The 26,468-nt window shown below is 34.1% G+C and overlaps 1 protein-coding gene across 2 annotated transcripts in view; it reads right to left on the bottom strand.

The window, feature by feature from the left end:
- Nucleotides 1-26,468, bottom strand: part of CDC27 (cell division cycle 27) — a 98,544-nt gene that overhangs the window by 49,867 nt on the left and 22,209 nt on the right. For both annotated transcript variants that reach the window (XM_077164013.1, XM_077164014.1), the window contains exons 2-5: nucleotides 17,296-17,371; nucleotides 12,753-12,900; nucleotides 5,915-6,040; nucleotides 685-782 (exon numbers count right to left, since the gene is read on the bottom strand). In XM_077164013.1, the coding sequence (XP_077020128.1) occupies nucleotides 685-782; nucleotides 5,915-6,040; nucleotides 12,753-12,900; nucleotides 17,296-17,371 (448 nt within the window). The remainder of the gene's footprint in view (nucleotides 1-684; nucleotides 783-5,914; nucleotides 6,041-12,752; nucleotides 12,901-17,295; nucleotides 17,372-26,468) is intronic.

Here is a 26,468-nt window from a genome sequence, read left to right as displayed (position 1 = left end):
CAAATTTGCCAAAAGCCTATCCTTCAACTTATGGTAAAAGTTTCCTCCAAAGATAAAGATAGAAATTTAGGAAATAATAAATATTCTATAGTAAATCACAGGAAAAATGTAGGTTTCTGTGTTAGTTTTAAGGCAGAAAGCAACCAGATCTGATTTTTCTCAAGGCAAGGAGTGGAGTTGTGGAGTTGAAACCCTATAGATACTACAGTGAAATTTTAAGCACTTTCAGATATATAGAAACAAAAATGTTTAAAAATGGTCTATATGCATCCAAAAGCATTTTAGTACTGAGAAACTCTCTCCATACTCTTTATGCCTTATTTATATAACAGTTTCTGCCCCAGACATTCTAATAATTTCTTTTGAAAGTTCTTATTCAGAGAAGAAACCATTTTGGCTAGCCCTGTTCTCTTAATACAATTCATTCTAGAGGTTACAAAATATTTAAGCCTGACTGGCTAAACAGAAGAAACTACTGAATCCAATCTTTAGGATAGAGAAACGAACGGCCACATTCCTTAGATATAACTTATTTATTGTTTTCAATTTTAACAGCCCCTAGCTTTGAAAAATCTTTTTCTGGTGGATAGATGAGTTGTATTACTCTCTAAAAATAAAGCAGGAAAAAAAAAAAGAAGAGGAAGAAATGTGGGAACCCTCTTCCCACCACCTGTACGAACCTACCTATTTCACATAATGATTCAAAGGGGGACCAGAGGAAAGGGTTTAAACTAAGGCTCTTTTGGTAACATTCTGATCCTTTGGCAAGCCGATCTGTCTTGCTGTAGAGAGAAACAAATAGATTAAACAAGCTAGATAACCCAAAACATTCATTAGAAAGAAAATTCTGGAATAGAAAATTAAATAAATCTTTTATTTAGGACAGTTCTAGTCAAAAATCAGGTGAAAGAACACAGAACATAAACTGAAATGATTGCTAACAAAATAAATTATCATTGCCTTCTTGAATATTACCGCTGCTTTTATTCACTGTTACATACTTACTGAAGAAGATATGAAAAACATCCAAATACTCAGTCTTCTTAATTTCTAATAAAATATCCCAATGGTAATTATGAAAGTTACCTAAAATGCCTTTTTTTTCCCTTTAATCTATGCTGTGCGATGGGGGTCACATTTCATCATTTTCCGTGTGAATATCCCATTATCATAGCAGTACTAAATGTGTGTGTGTGTATGTATTTTGGAGTACACAGGCTGGGAATCAAACCAGGTCTCTTGCATGGCAGGCAAGAATTCTACCAGTGAACTACCCATGCACCCATCTAAAATGCTTTTAATATAGTATATTTAAATGCTCAGATTTTCTAACAAAGTAGAGGTGGTAGCTCTTAATGAAAAGGAAAATGCACATTTTTTTCTTAATCAAGTGTATGAAGCATTACTTTAGAATCTAGATAGTATTACTGGGAACATATATACTTGGATCAATCTCCAAATGGCATTGCTGCCTCCCCAAGATTTTAAATGGGAAGAGGGGAGGGGTTTAATGGTTAGCATTTTTTACCTGAATGTTCTAATGAGTCTCACTAATGACCTATACTGGGGTTGAAATTCTTCAACAGAAAATGGAAGACTATTAAGATATACCAGTTCTTTCAAAGTTCTTAGGGTTTTATAAAGGACCAGATGGCATCTAGTCAAAATTTTCAAATGAACTCTCAAGTGAAATGAACAGCTAAAATATATCATCTATTTAAGTGCTGACTGTTAGTGTAACTTCTGAGAAACATAAAGAATACTCTTTGGAGAACTATAGATTAGTCTGCTTCACCTCAAAATTTTACAAGCAAGTAGAAACTACAATAGATGGTATATCGAAGATAAGAAAGTGCCACTGGTTGAAGGATATTTAGCTTCCCACGTGGTCTAATTTGAGCCAATTTACACATGGACAAAAAAGGAAGCAGGAACAGGAGGTAGATTTGGAAAATTTAAGTTTTGTCAGTAAGTTTATTAAAGACTGGATGGAAATTTTAAAAGGCAAAATAATTATAAGACTAGCATAATCTTTTGGATAGAGGAGTATCTTAAAAACAGGAGACAAAGAAAAGGCATAAAAAGACCTTTTCTGAACGTAAAAGTTGGAGGTGGTAAGTGGCAAATTAATGCTTGGGAACTTTTCACACAAAGCCAGGGAAAGGAAAATATAGTACAATCTCCATATCTGAGGATTATTCTAAGATTCCAACAGTTCTGTGACCATTTCTTTTGTATTTTTTCTTCTTATAATTCCTAAATAAAGATATTCCCTCTGTCCTCAGTCCTCTTCCTTATATAATCTCCTCTGGTGATAATCACTTCGATAGAGACGTATTTGAATCTACCCTTCTGATTTCGAACTTACCTTTTCTCTGCCTATTAGAGTTTTATCTAAGTTTACTTCCTTATCTAAAATTTAATATGTTCAAAACCAAATTTATTTTTTCTTCCAAAATCTTCTCTTGCTCCTGACTCATTTCTGTGTGTATGGGAAACACTATTCTTACACGTACATGGATGCTACTTAGAGACATCACTGAATCATTCTTCTTTCTAGACTTTATAGCCTTTCTAGACTTAACTGAGCCTTAATTGATAGACTTGCATTTTTTTCTCTGGCTTAAAGATCCCTCCTTGTTTTCACTTCTATGGCCCTTACTGCTTCTCACCCAAACTACGCAACAGACCCCCAATTATTATCTCCTATTTCTCTCCATCTCTTCAATTCATGGTAGATAGCTCCATCCTCTTTTATATTACTAATCTAGTCTTCATTAGTTACTTATCTTTCATAAGTAACTATGAAATGTTCTTTCTTGCAATTGATTATAAGCTTGCTAAAGACAGGGAATTAGATCTTCTTCATTTATTTATTAACTTTTTCCTGTTTTCAAGTAGCCCTGCTCTGTTTGTTTGCTTGAATGATGTAACATAAAGCAACCACTCTTATAAATAATTCAAAGTTGCACTAAATAGACAATATGATTTACTTAAATGGCCAGAAAGGTGGTAGACAAACATTGGTTTAAGCAAAGATATTCTTGAAATGTAAGATGTGATCCTTTGTGAAAAATGCCCCTTTCTCCAATATTATTTAAATTATTATTGTATTTTCTTTTTACTTTAGCGAAAGGAAAATTCTCTCAAATGTTTTGATAGGTTTGCAATGTTGATTTTTTAAAAATATTTGTTTTGCATGAGCAGGCACCAGGAATTGATCCTGGGTCTCCAGCATGGTAATCGAGAATGCTGCCACTGAGCCACCATTGCCTACCCATTTTAACAAGTAGTTACAGAACAGATTTCAAAGTCTGGTATGAGTTACAGTTTCACAATTTCAGGTTTTCCCTTCTATCTGTTATAAGACACTAGAAACTAAAAGAAATATCAATATAATGATTCAACAATCATACTCATCTGTTAAATCCTATCTTCTCTCTTATAACTCCTTCTCCTTTGATCCTTCTCCCAATATTTAATGATATTTGGGCTACGCCCATTCTAATTTCTTCTTATGCAATGTAGAATTTTATAATGAGCTATGACCTGACTGACAGACCATAGAATAGAAGGAATTTAAAGCAAAATTAGTGTTTGCTAAGAAAAGATTAGATACCACAAACATCTAGATATACAGATGTGTGGATAAAGGATAGAAGAAAGAAGCCCAATGTGGAATCTAGTCTGGGAGATATCTCTAATTATTCGATAGAGAAAAAAAGATTAAGAAAATAAACTGCTGAGGGTGGTCAAGTTTAAATGCATTTTTTTTTCTACTAAAATTGAGGGTCTGTACATAAAACTTGGCAAAGAATTTCACTAAAAACTGGGGTAAAAATACTATTTGCCTGATACAAGGAGGAAATAGGTTAACTTAAGAACCAGATTTAGTATCAGTTGGGTATTATATGCTTATAGATAAGACCATTAATGTCAGTCAAAATACTGGAGAGAGAAAACTTAATATGCCTTAGCTACAAAACTATACCATGCATCCTATCTAGATTATTGTGTGCAGTGCTAGTCACAAGACAGGCATCTGATAGCTAAATCAAAAACCAGTTTGGGGGCAGGGTTGTCCTCTTTTGGATACTCAATCTTTTTCTTTATGATGAGTAAAAATAACCCAACCTGCTCCTCTGAAGAATGGGGTGAAAAAAAGGAGCTTCACCTTCTTCATGATTAGAACTGCCTTTTCATATCATCTATATACACAACATACAAACCTTTCTCAAGACCTGATTCAACTGTACCTTCAAAAACTTTTAATAATTTTATTTAAAAATTAGTAATACATACATTGCATTTTTATGATTTTTAACTTTATTTTTTTTTAACTTAATTTTCAGATACTTTTAGATTCACATAGAGGGTGCAAAACAGTTCGAGAGTGTTCTTTATAATTTAAGTATTTAGTGTTATAAATTTCCCTCTAAGTAGTCTTTAGCTACAGCAGTTTTTAAAAGGTTATTTTCCTTTTCATTCATTTTACTTTACTTTTTAATTTCTTGTGAGTTTTTTTGGCCCATGATTTAAAAGTATGTTGCTTAACCCAATTCTTAACCAAAAAGTACAATTTTAATCAAAATTCTAAAGAATTAATATTTCTACAATATTTCCCTCATAACATTTGCCAACTTTTAATTTCATAAGTCTCCCCTCAAATTATTTATACCATTCCTTTGGAAGTCACTCAAAAGATAAGAAATGTAAAATTTTACTTTTTCTATTGAGTACTTACTAATTACCATCTCATCCTTCACCTTAATCAGACAGAATGGATTATTCTCTTATTCAAACAAAAATACTGTTTTAATTTTACAACAGCACTTTTATTGTGACTAAAACTTAAACTGTCTAAATCTCAAAGTTTCTTGAAAAAAAATGACAATCATAATTGTATGAGCCAAATTCATGACTCTCTGTCATTTTCTTAAGATATACAAAGATCCTGATGTTACAGCTTTACTTACTACTGCAACCAAAAACAACATCAAGGCTAAGCACACTTCTACCACATTGGAAAACTAGACCCCAAATTAAGTCAAATAATATATTCTAGCATTTGCAAGGATTTTTAAAAATCACTAATCAAACTGACCTCAGTTTATGTTAAACTGATGTTATTCTGCTTCTTTAGACAAGCAGAACTCAATCATTTCTCCCCTGATATACCGCAGATGACATTTACTCATATGGCGCACTCTCATGGGCAGAATTAGGAACAATTCTGTCATGCTAATTTTACCTTCATTCTCTACACTCCTATTTAAAAAAGTATTTCAAAATGAAAAGGACTGAAAATTATGTTACTAGTGATAATTTTGGATTCATCTCACTTTTTAAATTATTTTTTATTTTTTTTACATGGGCAGGCAGGCGCCAGGACTTGAACCCGGGTCTCCAGCATGGCAGGCAAGAACTCTGCCAGGTGAGCCACTGTGGCCCATCTCACTTTTCAAAAAATAAACGTACCATTATTTCAGCTACCACTGTTGGAAATTTCTTATGACCCACTTCAAAACCATTATGGCATACCAGATGAAAAATGCTTTTCTCTATTACTAAAACTTGCATTCAAATATCTTTCTAAGAAGTAGCAGTGATATTTAATATAGAAAAAGAACTTCACTCTTCTTTTCCCTTCAATGGATCACATGAAGATACTCTTCTCCCCGAGGTCAAAACACAATATTTGCACACTCAATTGTTAGGCAGTACTGCTATAGTCATCATTAAGGCTAAGTGTCAAAAATGGGATCATCGCTATTTTACAATTTAGCAAGGTCAAAGAACCAGAAGACTGTACCAACTATTTATCCAAATACTGTTTGATAAACACAGATCAACACAGATTCCCCCCAAAAAATTTGGGAATAATTTTCCTGTAGTTTGAATCATTCATACTTACCAATATACATGTCCCAACAATGAAAGAGTAAAGCAAGCTGAATCACCAAACTCAGTTACAATATCATCATGGCTTTTCTGCTTATTTAACACTCCACCAGATAAGATCTGTTCCCCTTCTGCAAGCCTTAAAAATACAAATGTACAGGTTTAAAAAAATCAATAAAGAGCACCGTGAGCAAAGACATCTTTATTACCAATATACCTCTAACTATGAAGAAAGATAAAGTAAAAGTTCATGGTACTTTTAGAATAGTGGTAAACATGTATTTAGAATCATTTGGGAAGCTAGGAATTTATGATCTTAAAATTCCAATTTTGCCATTTTTTAAAACAGAACCTGTTATATTAAATTTAATTTAATCTTTGCAGGTGCAAATTTATGTGAGCAGCATATTCAACACTCATGTCAAAAAAAAAAAAAGAAGGCGGCCAAATGCTATAGAGAAAAAGATACGAATCATTCATCAAAAAAAATTTGGTTGGCAGGCTTGGTTTTTCAGTGGCAAAGTTCTTGCCTGCCATGCCAGAGACCCAGGTTCAATTTCTGGTGCTTGCCCATGTGAAAAGAATGTGGTAGTCCTTCTGAGTTCCATAATTCCTTGGTAAGAATCTGTGAACACATTAACCAAGACTAAAATATTTTAATTAAAAATTGCATACTTAGTGGTCTCAGCCACTTTAGGATTTTTAATAAAGCCTGAATAGCACCTTATCTCTTTTTTATCTGTCAATTACCTTTCCTTGATATAGAGAATCGTAAACTTATTCCACAAGTGAAAAAAAATGTGCCTTATTTCATTCTATATACTTTTAGCATATCAGAGTTGTAACAGATCATGTTTAAAAACAAATCATGTGGTAAACTCTCACGTAGGTTTATATAGCCTATCCTGGGACGTTTACTAGCAAATTAAAGAAGAAAGTAAATTTTTAAAAGTTTAACATTAGATGCTTTGGAGTTTAAAAATAGTTCAATAAGAAAAGTCTCAGAATTTTGTTGATATTTACATAGCTGTACTTAAAAAGTAATCAATCAAAAATTAAAGCAGAGTTAAATGAACGGGAGAACAAAAGAACAATAGAAAGAATCAATAAAACCAAAAGGTGGTTCTTAGATAAAACCAGTAAAATTGATGGGCCACCAGCAAAACGGACAAAGAAAAAAACAAAGAGGATGCAAACAAACAAAATCAGAAATGATAAGGGGTGCATAACCACAGGCCCTGAAGAAATAAAAGAAATCATAATAGGATACTATGAACAACTATATGCCAACAAACTAGACAACTTAGATGAAATGGACAAATTCCAGAAAATGTATAAACAAGCTACACTGACTCAGGAAGAAGCAGAAGATCTCAACAAACAACCACAAGTAAAGAGATTTGATCAGTCATCAAAAATCTTCCAAAAAGAAATACTCAGGGCCAGATGGCTTCACAGGGGAATTTTATCAAACATTCCAAAAAGGACTAACACCAATCCTGCTCAAACTTTTCCAAAAAAACTGAGGAAAAAGGAACACTACCTAGCTCATTATATGAAGCTAATATCATTTTAATACCAAAACCAGGTAAAGATGCTATAAAAAAGGAAAACTATAGGCAATCTCCCTAATGAACATAGATGCAAAAATTCTCAACAAAATACTAGCAAATCAAATCCAACAACACATTAAAAGAATCATACACCACGACTAAGTGGGGTTTATACCAGAATGCAAGGTTGGTTCAACACAAGACAAATTAATGTAATACAGCACATTAACAAATCAAAAAGGAAAAAAAAATCACATGATCATCTCGATTGATACTGAAAAAGCATTCAACAAAATTCCACATCCTTTTCCGATAAAAACACTCCAAAAGACAGGAATCAAAGGTAACTTCCTCTATATGCTGAAGGGCATATATATGGAAAACCAACAGCAAGCATCGTACTCAATGGAGAGAGACTGAAAGCTTTCCCTGTAAGATTAGGAACGAGACAAGGATGCCCTCTGTCACCACTATTATTCAACACTGTACTAGAAGTTCTAGCTAGAGCAATCAGGCAGGACGAAGAAATAAAAGGAATCCAAATTGGAAAGGAAGAAGTAAAACTTTCATTATTTGCAGAGGACATGACACCATACTCGGAAAATCTTGAGAAATCTACAACAAAATTACCTGAGCTAATAAGCAAATTCAGCAAGGTGGTCGGATATAAAGTGAATGGGCAAAAATCAATAACATTTCTATACACAAAGTGACCTAACTAAGGAGTCAATTAAGGAAAAAATTCAATTCAAAATAGCAACTAAAAGAATCAAGTACTTATGAATGAACTTAACTGGGGACATAAGGGACTAGTACACAGAAAACTATGTAACACTGCTAAAAGAAATCAAAGAAGATCTAAATAGGTGAAAAGACATTCCAATCAAAATTGCAACAACCTACTTTGAAGACTTGGGAAAAATTAGTCACCAAATTCATCTGAAAGGGAAGAGACCTAAATAGCTAAAAGCATCCTAAAAAAGAAGGCCGAAGTGGGAGGATTAACACTTTCTGATTTTAAAACTTATTATAAAGCCACAGGGTCAAAATAGCGTGGTACTGGCATAAAGATAGAAGTATTGACCAATGGAATCTAATTGAGAGTGTGGAAATAGACCACCAAACCTATGGGGAACTGATTTCTAACAAAGCCCCCAAATTCACTGAACTGGGACAAAACAGGCTTTCAAATAAATGGGCATGGGAGAACTGGATATCAATAGCCAAAAGAATGAAAGAGGACCTTACCTTACACTCTACATAAAAAATTAACTCAAAATGGACCGAACACCTAAATCTAAGAACTAGCACCATACAGCTTCTAGAAGAAAATATAGGGAAACATCTTCAAGACCTAGTAATAGGAGGTACCTTCCTAGACTTCACACCCAAAGCACAAGCAACGAAAGAAAAAAATAGACAAATGGGAACTCCTCAAAATCAAATGCTTCTGCACCTCAAAAGACTTCGTCAAAAAAAAGGTGAAGAGGCAGCCAACTCAATAGGAGAAAATATTTGGAAATCACACATCGGACAAAGGTTTGATATAATGTATACATAAAGAAATCATACAACTGAACAACAAAGGAACAATCCAATTATAAAAATGGACTAAACATATGAATAGGCATTTTTCTGAAGAACAAATACAGATGGTCAAAAAGCACATGAAGAGATGCTCATTTTCATTAGCTATAAGGGAAATGCAGATCAAGACTACCATGAGATAATACCTCACACCTATAAGAATGGGTGCTATTAAACAAATAGGAAACTATAAATACTGGAGAGGATGTGGAGAAATTGGGACACGTATGCACTACTGGTAGGAATGTATAATGTATAGCCGGTATGGAAGACAGTTTGGTAGTTCCTTAGGAAACTAAACATCAAGTTGCCCTATGACCCAGGAATACTACTGCTTGGTATATAAGCTGAAAGCAGTGACACGAACAGACATTTGCATACCAATTGTCATAACAGCATTATTCACAATTGCTAAAAGATGGAAACAATCCAAATGCCCATCAACAGACAAGTGGATTAACAAAATGTGGTATATATACATATGATGGAATATTACGCAGCAGTAAGACGAAATGACGTCCTGAAGCACATGACTAGATGGATGAGCCTTGAGGACACAATGCTGAGTAAAATAAGCCAGACACAAAAGGATAGATATTGTATGACTCTGCTTTTATGACCATGGTAAAGATAAAATCAGAGGCTTATAATACAGAATATAGGGGACTTAGAGATATATAGAAGGTAAAGATGGGTGATCGGTTAGCTAATGAGGTCGAACTCAAATGTAAGGGAACAGACAGAAGTGACAGTGGTTTTCTAGTGGGTCTATAAGTAATATTACCATATTAAAGGTGAGCAAGATTGAAAGGGGTTGTATAGATTAACACTACAAATATAAATAAGTTCTTGCAAGCACTACTTTAAAGGTATGATTCGTGTACAAAGAGCATTTAAGTCCAGGGTACAGGGGGAAAACTGATCGCATGCCATGGGCTATGTTCAAAAGGAAAATATCACCAGTACCACAGCAACAGCAGGGGTAAATAATGGGGAGAAGGATAAGAGTTAAAGGGAGATTTAGGTTTCATATTTGGTAAGGGTGTGTTTATTGGTTATGTTTCTCTTGGGGACAATGAATTTATCTGAAATTGATGGACTATGGACTTTGGGCATTATACATGATGCCTAATGAATGCAGGTGGCTGAAGGATGCACTAAGAAGTAGATTGGTGAACGATGGTGTATGCATATGACTGAATATTGTGCTGCTATAAAAAGGAACAAAGTCGTGAGGCGTGCAATGATGTGAATGAACCTGTGGTACATTTGGTGAGGCAAAATAAGTCAGAAACAAAAGAACAGTTATTGTACGGACTCCTTCAGAAAATGCTCATAAGAAAACAGGGCGCTAGACTGCAAGCTCTTATAGCAGACACATGGAGTCTGGAATAGTAATTATTATTTCTGGATTTTGAGAGGCTGTTGTATATATGTATAGCCCGGTATTTAGAGATAAGAATGAAGCTGATCAGGTTGGGATTAAGGTAATTCAGAACACAGGGTAAGGAAGACATTGTCTATATTTTAGAACCGCACTTACTCTTTGAGACCAAAGGAAGAAAGATTTATTTTGTCTGGACCTAAATTTCTGTAGCACATAATCCAGTTCTACTTATCTGGATAGTTCATTTGAACAACTGAAACACAAGGAGCTCAGAATAAGAATAAGGGCCTTTAATCCTGTATAGTTTAGTGTAATGCCTTAATGTATTCTAGAACATATTAAGCAGATAATCAAAAAGTATTGGCAAAGTCCCTTGAGGGATGGGAGAAAAATCATGGAACAATTAAACTTCACGATCAGGGAATCCCCTGATACTGTGTTAAATATTAGGGACACCCAAATCAATAGGCCAATCCCTTCATCTTGAGGCTTGCTCTTGTGAAACTTGTGTATATCGTAGAGAAGCTTAGCCTATCTATGGGTATGCTTTAGAGTTACTTCTGGAGGACCTCTTCTGTTGCTCAGATGTGGCCCACTCTCTCTAAGCCCAAGTCTGTAAGTGAAATCATTGCCATCCCCTCCTACGTGGGACATGACATCCAGGGGTGAAAGTATCCCTGGTGGTGTGGGAGATGGCTCCCAGGGATAAATTTAGCCCTGGCACGATGGGGTCAACAATTCCATCCTGACCAAAAGAGGGACAAAAAAATGTAACAAAAAGTATCAGTGGCTGAGAGAGTTCAATTAGAGTCGAGAGGCTACTCTGGAGGTCACTCTTAAGGCAAGCTTCGGTTGGACACTGGTATCTATCATTACTTGCCAAACCCCAAGCAAAACCATTCCGGCCAATCCTAAAGAACACCTAGGGCATATACGATTCTACAAAAGTTCCATGCACTAGGGTAACTTTCCAGAAACTTAAAACCTCCAGATGGGTCCTTGGACCAGATAAATCCTGAAATCGGAGGGCCCAGCCTCTCCATAGCATCAGCTAGTTTCATCTCCCTACCCCATATTAGTGACAGCCTCTTCCAACATGAAAAATTTAGAATGGCCATAGCCCAAATACCTGTAAAGAGTGGGACAGAACGATCAAAGGTGATGATGGACTTATACAGAGAAGGTAGGGTTTGACAAATGAGTACGATTGCTGAATCATTAAGTTGATATTTCTTTTAGTCTCCATTATCTTAGAGCAGCAAGAAGTACAGATCTAAAACTGTGGAATTATAACCCATATCAAACTCTGAAATTTGTTCTACAACTAACTGTTGTGCTGTGCCTTGAAATTTATTGCTTTTTTGTGTATATGCTATTTTTCACAAAAAAGAAGAAAAAGTCAATTGTGATGATAACAAAATATTTATTCCTTCTAGCCTCCTATATTCTGGAGCAGCTAGAAGGAAAAATCTAAGAGGATGATGTGGTAGTCCATAACAAACTCTGGGATCTGTCTTGTAAGTACTTGTTGAAGAGTGCTTTGAAAACTATTGCATTTTTCTTTCTTTGTTTTGTAAATATGTTATATTATACAATAAGAAAAGTTAAAAAAAAGTAATCAACTAGTCATTGGACAAATAAAATAGTTATTTTTGTTCTAAGGAGGCTTATTTTTAATGTCTCACTATACACCTAAATACACAGATAGGCTTTTACAAATACTTTTTTAGTAACTTCTACCATTATTTCACCTCATACAGCAAAGAAAAGAGTTTAACAGAACGTAATTACTTAAACCTCTACCTGGCTCCTCATTTGGAATAGGCACTGCTAACTTGGTTTAGTTATAATGTGCCAAAGAGGTGCTTCCCTGAACCTGCCTCTTTCAAAAGGGTAAAGCAGAGGTTCTCAAATAGAATGATTCTGAAAGGAAATTCTTAATTACACTAATACCTATACACTGCCAAAGGGGCATTAATTTCAAGTGAACTGATGATAGGTTTTCAGACTTATTCTAGTTGGTCTAACACTAAAAGCAAAGGAAAGGAAATACCATTTATGATCATTTTAGGCATTGATGGGAATTAGTTTTAACTTAAGTTTCTTCAGAGTTAGATTCTATTGTTAATTACCATAACAATGAAATCTCTCTATAACAAAAATAATAATGCCTCTGGAAAAAGTATAAGCATTTTGATTATTACTGAAATAGATACCTTATACGAAAATAGAGGGGAGTGGAGTTCAATCTGACGGAACAGTTTTTATCCAAATTCTACAGTACAAATAGAACAAAATTTGTGATAAAAGATTTAAAAACTTACTTGCTGAGATCAACACAACACTTTGCAAGCAGGTATTTACATTGTGGTGTCGTACAACTGTGTCCTTTCAAGAGTCTATATGCTTTATATGCTTTTCCTGAGCGGTAATAACAGGTTGCCAGTAAAAACAAAGCTTCTTCTGAGTGTACTAAGGACATTAAAAAAAAAGTTATCTATTATTTAGTATGTTGAATGATCACCATTGTTCATCCGGCAATAAATAAATTTAGCAACAAAAATTAGACATCCTGTTTATCTCAAAACAATTTACTAATCCAAGTTTGAATTAAGGAGAAATATTTTTTCTGATAGAAAAGTCAATCATGGTGTTCTACGTAATTCCTTCAAAAAGAGCAAAATATACGCATACTTTTTAAATAGATTACCAGTAAAGCTCTTGATTTTATGTAATTTTTTCTGATAAAACTATTGGGAGACTAGAAGTCAAATTTCATTACAGAAAGAAAAGGAAGGTCATAAAGCTATTTACCAATCAAGTAATTTCTACTTATTTAAAAAAACACTTACTTATCTCTCACACCAAATATACACCAAATTATATTCAAGGTAATATAAGATAAGATCAACTGGTACGGCAGTAGAAAGGAAAAATGAGGTTACAATGGAGGCTGGACTGTAGAAGATTACCAGATTAGGACTGGTTTTTTTTCCAAACAGCAAGTCTCAATTTACTAGTGCATTATGAAATCAATTTATTCGTATCTATCAACTTGCATTAAAAAACAAACAAAAAGACCTCAAATGGAAATTATCAGAGTGCATCATATACAGTTAGGATAAAAAAATTTGAAAAACCACTGTATTAAGTAGTTGCCAGGGAAAAAAGGGAAATTTGTAAGAGACTTCCTATAAGCCAGAAACTATAGTAAACTCTTTATGTACATTATTATATTTGGTCCTTAAAGCTACTTTGTTAAATAGATGTTTCTCTTCCCATTTTAAAGATGAGAAAAATTATGCTCAGAATAACTTCTTGCAGAAGATCAAATCACTAATTAATATCTGAGTTGGGTTCTCTCTTATACCACTCTGCCATTTCTTCCTCTTATACCACCTATAGGCAGTCTATCTATGGAACTTCTCTTAGGAGAAAGATTAACGGGTGAAAAGGAACTTGTGAAATGGAAACATTATTTCAAGAATTTGATTTACAGATAATCTCACTCATCAATTTCTTTAGCCTCATGCCCTATTGGATGTCTTTCCCCAAAACAGATGCTACCACTAGTGGCAGAGGAGGTCACTGTGCAAAGGGACAAACATGTTACATCTAGCATACCAACTTTGATCAACTGGTATTGTCAGTTTGGAACACTGTATTGAGAGGAATTCTAAGGTTGGTTTACTCGGAAAGGGTACTCTGGCAGACTAATGATGTCCAGTATGTCTGCAAGTTAGAGGGAATGGCAAGTTATTTGCTACCCTTGGTGAAAGTGAGTCACACAGATCTACCACTTACTGCGCCTAACACTAGCTTCAGTCTCTTCATTTATAAAATGACAATAGCAATATCTATTTCATAAGATTAAAGAAGTAATTCTTAAGTGCTGACAGTACCTAGTACATAGTAAGAGACTGATAAATCGTAGAAGTTATTGTCATTACTATTGAACTAGGACAGTAACTGCTCACACTAGACTTAAATTCTGAAATTTTCCCTAGAATGATGGTTAAACAGAGTAGTTAGGTTCTATATCAAGAGAAAAACTAACATTTACTGAGAGGCTTTCCAAGCGTCAAGCATTGCTAAGCACTGATATGATGTGGATTAAACAGCTTTACGTGGACTAATACAGAAATTCTACCATCAGGAAAACCTAATCATCTGAATTCTAAACAACTCACAATCTTTTGGAACCTAACCATAAAGAGCCAAAATAAATATTCTTTAATAATCAATTTCAAGGAAGAAAGATTAGAAATACCAGACAGAAAAAAACAGGGACTAAGTATCAAAAAGAATCTGAATAATAGGTGATTCCTTATAAATTTGCTTCTACATAATTAATTATACAGAGTAAGACAGTCTATTTTATTATCTTCTTTCTATGTCTTCCACTTTTTCTTACCCTTTTGACACTTTCTTTGGGACCTCAAACTCCGACTCCACAGATGTTTCCCATTTTACTCACTGAACGTCCCTTATGTTCTTCTCCCTTAAGGACCTGACAGCATCTCAGAGGGATGCTAATACTCTCATATCCTACACCTACCTCTGAATAAAGACATAAGGCTGGAGTCAAAACTATTTTCACACATCACTTCTTACTCTTCTGTGAAATGCCCCACTTCTCTGAGGTCTATGTCTTTTCCTCATAACTTTCAGCTACTAAACTTAGAACATTCAGTTTCATTCATGAAAGTATTCTGTACCTGGTTCATGGTCTTCCTCTCAAACTTTTTCCTATACAACTCCTAATTCAACATCATCTGGATTTTTGGTACCCTGACCTCCCTATATTTCCTCTCATTTAGTAATATTGTCTTTCCTATCTAGCTTATGTTTCCCAGTCCACAACTTATTTATATTTTCAATATTCTTGTCCTTTTGTGACACATACATGGCAAAACTCTATTATCTATTTTGTTCATCCTTGTGCTGAGATTACTAAGCACTCACAACTTGAGAAAAATCACACAACTGAACAGAATGGTTCCATTATCAATTTATGCAAGAATAGACAAAATATACAAAATAACCATAAAACAATGAAAACTCTTGACAGGTAATCCAATGAGAACTTACCAAAAAAAGGAGAAAAACTGAATTAAGTAAACAAATAAAAAATATGTGAATAAAAAGAAAGAATGGTTTCTGGTTGGGAAGTTATATACTGTAGAGATGTCAATACTTTCTAATTGATTTAGAGACTTACATGATTACAAGTCAGCATTGATCAAAAACTTCGTCAGACTTCAAAGCAATAATAAAATTCATGTGGAAAAATGAAAGACTTAAAAAAAAGCAATGATGAGAGATAGGCTTGGTTAAAGAATAAATGTTAATTATGCAAAGAGTATAATATTGGATCCAAAAGAAGAAATGAACTAATGGGAGGGACAAAGAGAATTCTGAAGACAGAACCAAACATTTTTCAAAAAATTAATATAAAACCAAGTAAAAGATGATAATGGGAGAAAAAACACATTATTTACTAAATAATATGGAATAAAGTAGCAATGTAAAATAAAAGAACCTTTGGCTCGCATCTTACTCAATATACTATAATAAATTCTGCACTTTTTTTTAAGCTAAGAACAATATTGTAGTTATAGAAAAATGACAATTTTTCTACAAAAGAGCATTAGGAGAAATTATAAAAGACAAAAATGATGAGTTCAATTACACAAAAAGTAAGTATCAGAATAATAAAAATAATAAAAATTAAAAAGCAACAATCTGAGACAAATACTGTAATAAACAAAAATATAACCCACAGAAATGGGAATATTTTTAAGTACTCGGAAAAATTCCCAGAATTCCTAATGGTTATAAATATGCAAACCAAAACACCTCAGATTCCTTAATTAAACAATATATTAATATGGTCAAATCTGAAGCTGACAGACAATGACGAAAGGTGTATTCTTAACACTGCTGGTGACAACTCAGATTATTTATTACACCTCTCTCTGCTGGATTAATAATTTCTTGTAGAACTAATCACACTTTTTGACTTCAAATTCCATTTTTTTATATAACCCAAGGAAATTATTCAAAAGAAAAATAAAGCTGCATACAATTATCTATACTATCTTTTTTTTAATTTTTAATTTAATTTTATTTTTTTTAAACATAACATACAAACACTAACATTCTTAACATATGAGCATCCCATTCTTGGTATATAATCAATAACTCACAATATCATCATTATACTAATATCTTATAAAAAGCAAACACACATGCAGTATGATGCTCACTGAGCATTAACTACCAGGCCAGACAACTGTGCCAAGCGCTTTAAATACATTCTCATTTAATTCTTCAACCAATTCTATGAGGCAATTATTATTATACCTATTTGAAATACTCAGAGGTTAAGTAACTTGTACAAGGCTACACAACTGTACATTTAAGTGGTGGAAGGATTTGGACAAAGGCCGCTGACTCTAAATCCATGCATGCTCTTAGCCACAGAATACAGATTCTTTTCTAACGAGAAACTTGGAGAAAAAATAACTAAAGATTATAAAATGATTACATAAACCATGGTATATAAACCCAAAGAGTATATATATATACTATATAAACCACAGTACAGCAACCCAAAGAGTTTATATAGTGTAGAGTTCTACACAGTTATAAAAAGAACATATAAAGGAGCTACATGGATACAAAGTAAAGTTTTTATAAAACTAGTGTAAATCATAAGGAAAAAACAAAAAGATCTGTTTACAATGATAATTAAGAACAATATGGAAAGAATACCCAGAATCTTGGTACATTCACAAAAAGTTACAGAATTCCATATATTTTATTATTCCTTTACGGTTCCATAGCAATGAATAGAGTACATACCTTCTGCATACAGTCTTTCTGCGAGGAAAACCGCATCTCGGTAAGCATAGTGGTTTAGTGCTTGCCATATAGCCGCCTGCAAGGGACGAAAAAGAACATAAATATACATACCTGTACAGTTTCAACATAAACCATAGAATAGAGTCGTGCATATAACACTCAAATTAATAACCCTAATTCAAGTGATAAAACCCCAATGCCCACTGTGCAAATTCTCAACTTCTTAGTGTGATAAGATATATAAGGCCCTTTATAGTACAACTACAACTTAGCTGAATTTACTCACTCAACTCTCCATGGACTTTTAGGCCCTGTGTCTTTTTACACTCTTTTCCTTCACTGGGGAATATGAACTCTCTCACTTACCTCCCCACTTAAGACATTTCTCATCTCTAAAGATCCATTTTAAATAACATCTACTCCATAAAGGTTTCCTGGGTGATCTCTAACCATTTTTTAAAAAATATATTTCTAGTATAGTACAGTTATTTATTTACAAGACTGCCTGCCCCTACTAATCTACAGGCTGTTACAGCAGTGGTTCTCAACCATTCTTCATGAAACACATGAAGGAGATGTTTAAATGCATGTTAATCCTCCCATGCAAATTCCCCTACCTATTAGCTTCAACTCTACCCTATTTCACTCACTCAATGAAACATATTGGAATGTAAATGAGAGTAAAGTTAACATAGGAATAACTTTTCATTTATTTTAATATTTTTTTTCAAAATTATGAAACATCACATAAGCTATTTATCAAATAGAAATATATTTTAAGCAATAATAAATAAAAGCATTTAGACTATGTATTTACTATACAGCTGAAGGAAAAAAAAACATTACCAAGATCTTCAATCAGTATGTTGCCCATACTCAACCATATAACCTTTCTCTGCCCTAAAGAGGAAATCACCATTCTGAATTTTGTTAATTTCCCTTTTGGTTTTCTGCACAAACGGTACACACTTGTAGGTAATATAACATCTAGTTTTTTTGCAACTGAAATAACTGCAATCATATTGCATACATCCTACTGTGACTTGCCTCTTTTTTTACTGTATAGTATAACGTATATACAAAGCAAAGAAATAAAAAACCAATAGTCTTCAAAGCACTCTTCAACAAGTGGTTACAGGACAGATCCTAGAGTTTCTCATGGGCTACCATATGATCCTTTCATATTTTTCCTTCTAGCTGCTCCAGAATATAGGACGCTAGAGGGCTTAAATAATTTTTTATCATCACAACCGACTTTTTTCCCTTTTTTGTGAAAAATAATATACATACAAAAAAGCTATAAATTTCAAAGCACAGCACCACAATTAGTTGTGTTCAGTACTAATCTGAATTAGTACATATTTCAGATTTTGACATGGGTTACAATTTCACAATTTTAGGTTTTTACTTCTAGCTGCTCTAAAATACTGGAGACTAGAAAAGATATCAGCATTCATATTCATTTGTTAAATCCTATCTTCACTGTGTAACTCCATCACCACCTTTGATCTTTCCATACCTCTCTTTAGGGTTGTTGGGCTATGGCAATGATAAATTTTTGATATTGGAAGGGGCAGGGAGATGGAACTATCTGACGTTCTGGAAAGGCTAGGCCAGGTGTCAGCACTTATTTGGACCAGGGACCCATCTGGAGGTTGCAGGTTTCTGGAAAGTGACTCTAGTGCATGGAACCCTTGTGGAATCTTTATATATTGCCCTAGGTGTTCTTTAGAATTGGCTGGAATGATCCTGGTTGGGAGTTGGCACGTTATGCTAAGTAGCAAGGTCCACCTAACCTGAAGTTTGAGTAAGAGCAACTTCCAGAGTAACCTCTCTTGACTCTATTTAAACTCTCTCTGCCACTGATACTTCATTAATTACACTTCTTTTCCCCCTTTTGGTCAGGATGGAATTGTTGATCCCATGGTGCCAGGTCTGGATTCATTTCTGAGAGTCCATCTCCCACATTGTCAGGGAGATCTTTCATCCCTGGATGTCATGTCCTACGTAGGAGGGAGGGCAATGATTTCACTTGCAGAGTCGGGCTTAGAGAGACTGAGGCCACATCTAAGCAATAGAGGTCCTCCAGAAACAACTCTTTGGCATGCCTATAGGTACTCTAAGCTTCTCCACTACCTACATAAGCTTCACAAGAGTAAGCCTCATGATTGAGGGCATGGTCTATTGATTTAGGTGTTTTGACACAGTATCAGGGGATTCCCTGATGGTAAGGTTTAATAGTTCCATATTCTTTCTCCCCTTCCTCAGGGGACTTTACCAATACTTTCTGATTATCTGCTTAATATACTAGAATGTTTCCAGTCTGTGACTTGCTTTTGTAATCCAATATTATGTTTTGAAAATTAATCCTTGATGATGCGTGTAGCTGGAATTCATTCATTTTCATTGCTGAATAAATGTATTTCCCTTGGATAAATATACCAAAAGGTATTTTATCTACCTGATAGCAGAGAGACATCTGGGTTATTTCTGGCCATTTACTTTTGTTTTTGCAATTATGAACAAAGCTGCAGTGAACACTCTTGTATTTGTCTCTTGGGGCATATGCATAAGAATCTTACCAAACTAGGATACATGCTTAGGAATGGAATTACTGGGTTGCTGAATATGCATATGTTCATCTTTATTAGGTAATGTCAAGTCAATTTCTGAAAACTGATTTAATTTACACTTCCACCAACAACTGTTTAAGAGTCCTCATTACTCCACATTCTTGTCTATACTAAGTATTGTCAAACTTAATTTTTCCCAAACTGATCAATGTGAATTGTTTTTAATTAGCATGCCCCTGAATATTTAAAATGAGACTGAACATCTCTTTATGTTTACTTTGGTAATTTATTTATTTAATTTATTTATTAATTAAAAAATTAACAAATGAAATAAAAATTAACAGATAATCAGTAATTCACAATATCATTTGGTTGCATATTCATCATTCCTTAGAACATTTGTATCCATTCAGAAAAAGAAATAAAAAGGCAATAGAAAAATAAAACGAAAACAGAAAAAAAAAATTATACCTACCATACCCCTTACCCCTCGCTTTCACTGATCACTAGCATTTCAAACTAAATTTATTTTAACATTTGTTCCCCCTATTATTTATTTTTATTCCATATATTCTACTCGTCTGCTGACAAGATAGATAAAAGGAGCATCAGACACAAGGTTTTCACAATCACACGTCACATTGTGAAAGCTATATCATTATTCAATCGTCCTCAATAAACACGGCTACTGGAACACAGCTCTACATTTTCAGGCAGTTCCCTCCAGCCTCTCCCTTACATCTTGCATAACAAGGTGATTATCTACTCAATGCATAAGAATAACCTCCAGGATAACCTCTCAACTCTGTTTGGAATCTCTCAGCCATTGACACTTTGTCTCATTTCACTCTTTCCCCTTTTGGTCAAGAAGGTTTTCTCAATCCCTTGATGCTGAGTCACAGCTCATTCTAGGATTTCTGTCCCATGTAGACAACGGAAGGGTGGTGAGATTGCTTGTTGTGTTGGCTGGAGAGAGAGGCCACATCTGAGCAACAAAAGAGGCTCTCTTGGGGGTGACTCTTAGGCCTAAATTTTAAGTAGACTTGACCTATCCTTTGTGGGGTTAAGTTTCATATGAACAAACCCCAAGATTGGGGGCTCAGCACATAGCTTTGGTTGTTCACATTGCTTGTGAGAATATCAAGAATTCAACTTGGGGAAGTTGAATTTCTCCCCGTTCTCATACTTTGGTAATTTATTTTATCTTTGTCGGACTTTTGGCAAATGCTTATTCAGGTGTCATACATATTTATATTGGGTGATTAACCTTTTCTTAGTAACTTTTGTAGGAATTTTTTTATTATCTATATCAAGGTCAGCAAACTGTCATGTGGACCAAATCTGGGCCACTACCTGCTTTCATATGAACCAGGATCATTCATTACATATCGGCTATGGCTATTTTCACATTACAACAGCAAAATTGAGTAGTTGTGACAGAGATTCATCATTATCATCATTTCTTTTTAAAAATTATACCCCAGACACATATAAATAAAATATACAAATTTTTACCCAGCATCTTTAGAAGCACTAAACCAGAAGTTTCTTCTAATTTTTAGTCTGTCACACTGCAAGAAATGAGTCTCCAACTTAATTAACAATCAGTCATTCACTAAATATATGAATTTAAAACATATTTTTGCATGAGGAAGAAGAAAGGAATATTATTACTGCAGGATGTTGAAAATAGACGGTAATTAATATTTTAAAATTTTAATTTATGTGTGAAACTAAAGCAAAAAATGTTTATTTGGTACAAAATTTATATTTTTGACTAGTGCAGTTCCTAATATAACTTATGTAGACAGCTTAATTGAACACCCTAAGTACATGGAACCTTGAGTAGGGCATGAGATTTTGTTGATTTGTCCAGAGTGACGCCCCGATAAATCCCAGAGTGATTTGAACAGTGAATAAAAAAGTATTTGCAAAGTCCCCTTTGGGGAATGGTGAGAACAGGGGAAAATTCAACTTCCCCAAGTTGAATTCTTGATATTCTCACAAGCAGTGCAGACAACCAAAGCAATAGGCTGAGCCCCCAATCTTGGGGGTTGTTCATATGAAACTTAACCCCACAAAGGATAGGTCAAGCCTACTTAAAATTAGGCCTAAGAGTCACCCCCAAGAGAATCTCTTTTGTTGCTCAGATGTGGCCTCTCTCTCCAGCCAACACAACAAGCAAATTCACCACCTTCCCCCTGTCTACATTGGACATGACTCCCAGGGGTGTGGACCTTCCCAGTAACATAGACAGAAATCCTAAAATGAGCTGAGACTCAGTATCAAGGGATTGAGAAAACCATCTCGACAAAAAGGGGGAAGAGAGAAATGAGACAAAATAAAGTGTCAATGGTTGAGAGATTCCAAACAGAGTTGAGAGGTTATCCTGGAGGTTATTCTTACACATTAAACAGATATCACCTTGTTAGTCAAGATGTAATGGAGAGCTGGAGGGAATTGCCTGAAAATGCAGAGCTGTGTTCCAGTAGCCATGTTTCTTGAAGATGATTTTATAATGATAAAGCTTTCACAATGTGACTGTGTGATTGTGAAAACCTTGTGTCTGATGCTCCTTTTATCTAGCTTATTAACAGAGGAGCAAAACATATGGAATAAAGATGAATAATAGGGGGAACAAATGTTAAAATAAATTTAGATTGAAACGCTAGTGATTAATGAAAGGGAGGGGTAAGGTGTATGGTATGTATGAATTTTTTTCTGTTGTCTTTTTATTTCTGAATTGATGCAAATGTTCTAAGAAATGATCATGATGATGAATATGCAACTATGTGATGATATTGTGAATTACTGATTATATATGCAGAACAGAATGATCATAAGTTAAGAATGTTTGCGTGTTTGTTGTTATATATTTTTTAAAAATTAAAAAATTAATAAAGAAAATAAGTCATTCAATAATTTACATTTTCTTAGTACAAATTACTTTTGAGATATCTCACAACTGATTGGGATAAAAGTGTTTTCATTTTTAGCATATACAAAGCTCAGAATTTGTTGAATGATTAAATAAAGGTAACAAAATCAGGAAGATCTGGTTACCTAATAGAGATCACTAGCTAACACAGTAACTTTAGATTAGATTATATAATTGACATGCCTTGATACAAATATTTGTTGAATGAACCAGCAAATAAGTAATATATTGCTATCAGAGTTACTAATTATAATATTTTAAATTAAAAGTCCCAGCAGTCATAGCAATAGATAACTTACTTAGCCCAAGGGTGTATTTTTCTATTCCCTCAAGAAAGAATAGTAAATTAACTCAGTTTGATGTCTCTAGAGCCTTTTGTTTAACTTTATTATCTATGTAGTCTAAAAGTGTACAAAGATTCAAAGATATTTGATTTGACCATTCCCATTCAGATACAAAGGAAAGGAGAAAGAAGAGCTTTAAACTTCCTTTTTGAGTAAACTATACTAATAAAGGCAACTTTTTTTTTTTTTACAGATCCCATGCCAGGGTTCCTAACTCAGTCATATCTTGTCACTTCAAAGAACTGTCTAAAACTCTGCTGCGCAAAATGTGGTCCTTGCAATTCCACAGAAAGCTTAAGTAAAGGGTTGCCACATGATGCTGCAATCCCATTACTAGATACATACTAGGAAGAACTAGTGTCCCAAAGCAGGGACACAAATAGACATCTGCACACCGATGCTTATGGCTGTATTATTCAAGATTGCTAATGGATGGAGGGTCCACTGACTGATGAGCAGAAGGAGCAAGTGTGTTGTGTACAAATGATGGAATGCTGTGCAGCTGCAGAAAGGAATGAAGTCATGAGGCGTGCAACAAGGTGAACGAACCCTGAATACATTATGTAGAGTGAAAGAAGCCAGAAACAAAAGATCATATATTGTATGGTCTCACTAATAGGACCTAACTATAACGAGCAAACTTTCAGAATTAAATTTGAAAGCATATGTATCAGGAACTAGAAAGTGGACAGAAACTGGGCAATCGATTAAGGAGTACAGACTGTTCAATAAGGTTCATTTCAAAGGTTCAGAAATAAATAGCACAAAACTGTGTGATGGCAGCACAATACTGTAAGTATAATTAATAAAGCAAGGTGTCAGTATAGTTGAAAAAGGAAGAGTAGAGCCGTATATGTGACCAGAAAGAAAGCTACAGGATAAAAACTGGGACTGTATAATTTGGTGAAACCCAGAGTGGATAATGACGGTAGTTAATTGTATAAATATAAGAGAGTTCTTACATGAACTAGAATAAACACACATCACCATTACAAGGTATTAATAATAGGGTGTTATATGGGGAAAAATACAATTAATGTAAACTAAGGTCTATAGTCAACAGTAACATTGTTAATATTCTTTCAATAATTTTAACAAAGGCAAATTTAATTTACACTAAATGTTAATAATTGGGTGATATAAGGAGCATGGGATTTTTTTTCTTCAGAAGAAATGAGAATGTTCTTATATTGAACGCAGTGGTGAATGCATAACTATGTAATCACACCTACAGCCAGATTGAACACTTAGGATGGACTGCATAGTGCGTGAATAAAACTGTTTTAAAAAATGTAAAACAAAAAAAACCATAATGAATCAGACAAGAAACATGAATGACCTTAAAGTTATAGAATGACTAATACCGGACTGAATATAAAAAGTTGTCTAAAAAGAGAATGTATCAGGGTACATGGGTGGTTCAGTGGTAGAATGTTGCTTTCTAAGCAGGAGAACCGGGTTCAATTCCCCCATGCACACCCTCTCCAAAAAAAAAAAAAAAAAAGGGAATATATCAAATACTGTATGATTTTGGTTATATGAAATACCTAGAACATGCAAACTGCATATATGAAAGTGTTTAAAGTGGGAAATTTTATGTTGAATATATGTCACCACAATAAAAGCTTACAAAAAAAAAAATGTGGTCCAAGGAACAGCAACACTGGCATGACATGGGAGCATTTTTTTTTTCTTTTAAAAAATTTTTTATTAATATAACCAATCAACACGCAAACATGAACATTCTTAACATTCCATACTTGGCGTGCAACAATGGCTCACAATACCATCACATAACTGTATATTCATCACCATGATCATTTCTCAGAACATTTCTCACTCCAGAAAATGAAATAAATAGAAAAAACTCATACATACCATACCCCTTACCCCTCCCTCTCATTGACCACTAGTATTTCCATCTTTCCAATTTATTTTAACATTTGTTACCCCTATGATTTATTTTTTAAATTTTTATAAATAAAATAAATCAACATACAATATGAACATTCTTTTTTTATCACATAGTTGTATATTCATCACCATGATCAGTTCTTAGAACATCTACATCAATTTAGAAACAGAAATAAAAAGAAAACAGAAAAAAAAATTCATACATACCATACCCCTAACCCTTCTCTTTCATTGATCACTAGCATTTCAATCTACCAAAGTTATTTTAACATTTGTGACATGGGAGCATTTTATAAGTACAGACACTCAGACCTGTATCTCAGACCCACTAAATCAGAATCTGCATTTTAAGAGGATCCCCAGGTGATTTATTTGCATATTAAAGTTTGAGACACTGATCTAAAAACACTTATTCTAATTAAAAACCTCTCTGCTCAACAGAATCCCAAAAGCCAAAAGGTTAAGTGTCTTATCCAATGTTCTAAGAGTTGTCATAGGTAAAATATTTCTAAGCATTTAGGCCACGTCTTCTTACTTTAAAAGAAATGCCTGAATTACTCAAATTCCAAAGCATCTTTGTTCATAGGTTTTTATGTCCCTTCTAGGTCCTAACCCCGTTCTTATATCTATTAAACATCCTATGCCTTAATGGAAATTAATCACAAATACCATATCCTTCCACAATCCATCCAAATGAGACAGGCTACAAAGAAATTTCCCTTTGATCTGACACTTAATATCAACTACCAGTATACCCCCCCCCCCCCCCAGTATTTTTAAAAGTCATTGGCAAATCCCATAAGATGATCTCAGGAGTATACATAAATATGTGAATTTCTGGCTGTTCTATATCATAAAAATTCCAAAATTTCCAGATACTTATAGCCTCAGTACTAAAGATAATTTGTTGTCAGAAAGCCTGGGTTATTCCAACACCTCCCTCACCATCTGACAATTTTTCAGATGACATAGGTGCTCATATAATTGTAATTTTGCCATACTTTAATTCTCTGACAGTTGTCATAAATATTCTTTCTGGGATACCTCCATGCAAATTAGTCCCACGCTACCTTTCAATCTTGCAGAAAGGAATACTTAGAATACTAAAATACATAGCCCACTAAATACCAATGTTCAAAAGGTATGTTAAAAAAAAAAAAGTATGTTAGACCACAATAAGATTATTCCTCAATTAGAGCCACCTAAAAAAAAAAAAAAAGTACCAAACCTACACTGAAACAAGTCAGAACCCCTAATAAAGTTCTCCATCATATTTGCTGCTGCAAACTCTTCCACATACCACTAGCTAAGGGATCTGAAGTTCATACTCCTTACATAAGAATGATAGTTGTTGGCTTTGCTTCGCATGATAGCCTCTGTCTGTGGTGTATATCAACAACATAC

This window comes from Tamandua tetradactyla, chromosome 6 (genome assembly GCF_023851605.1).
Source record: "Tamandua tetradactyla isolate mTamTet1 chromosome 6, mTamTet1.pri, whole genome shotgun sequence".
Classification (NCBI taxonomy): domain Eukaryota; kingdom Metazoa; phylum Chordata; class Mammalia; order Pilosa; family Myrmecophagidae; genus Tamandua; species Tamandua tetradactyla.
Note: the sequence above shows the minus strand (reverse complement) of the source record. Positions and strands in the feature narration are given on the sequence as shown.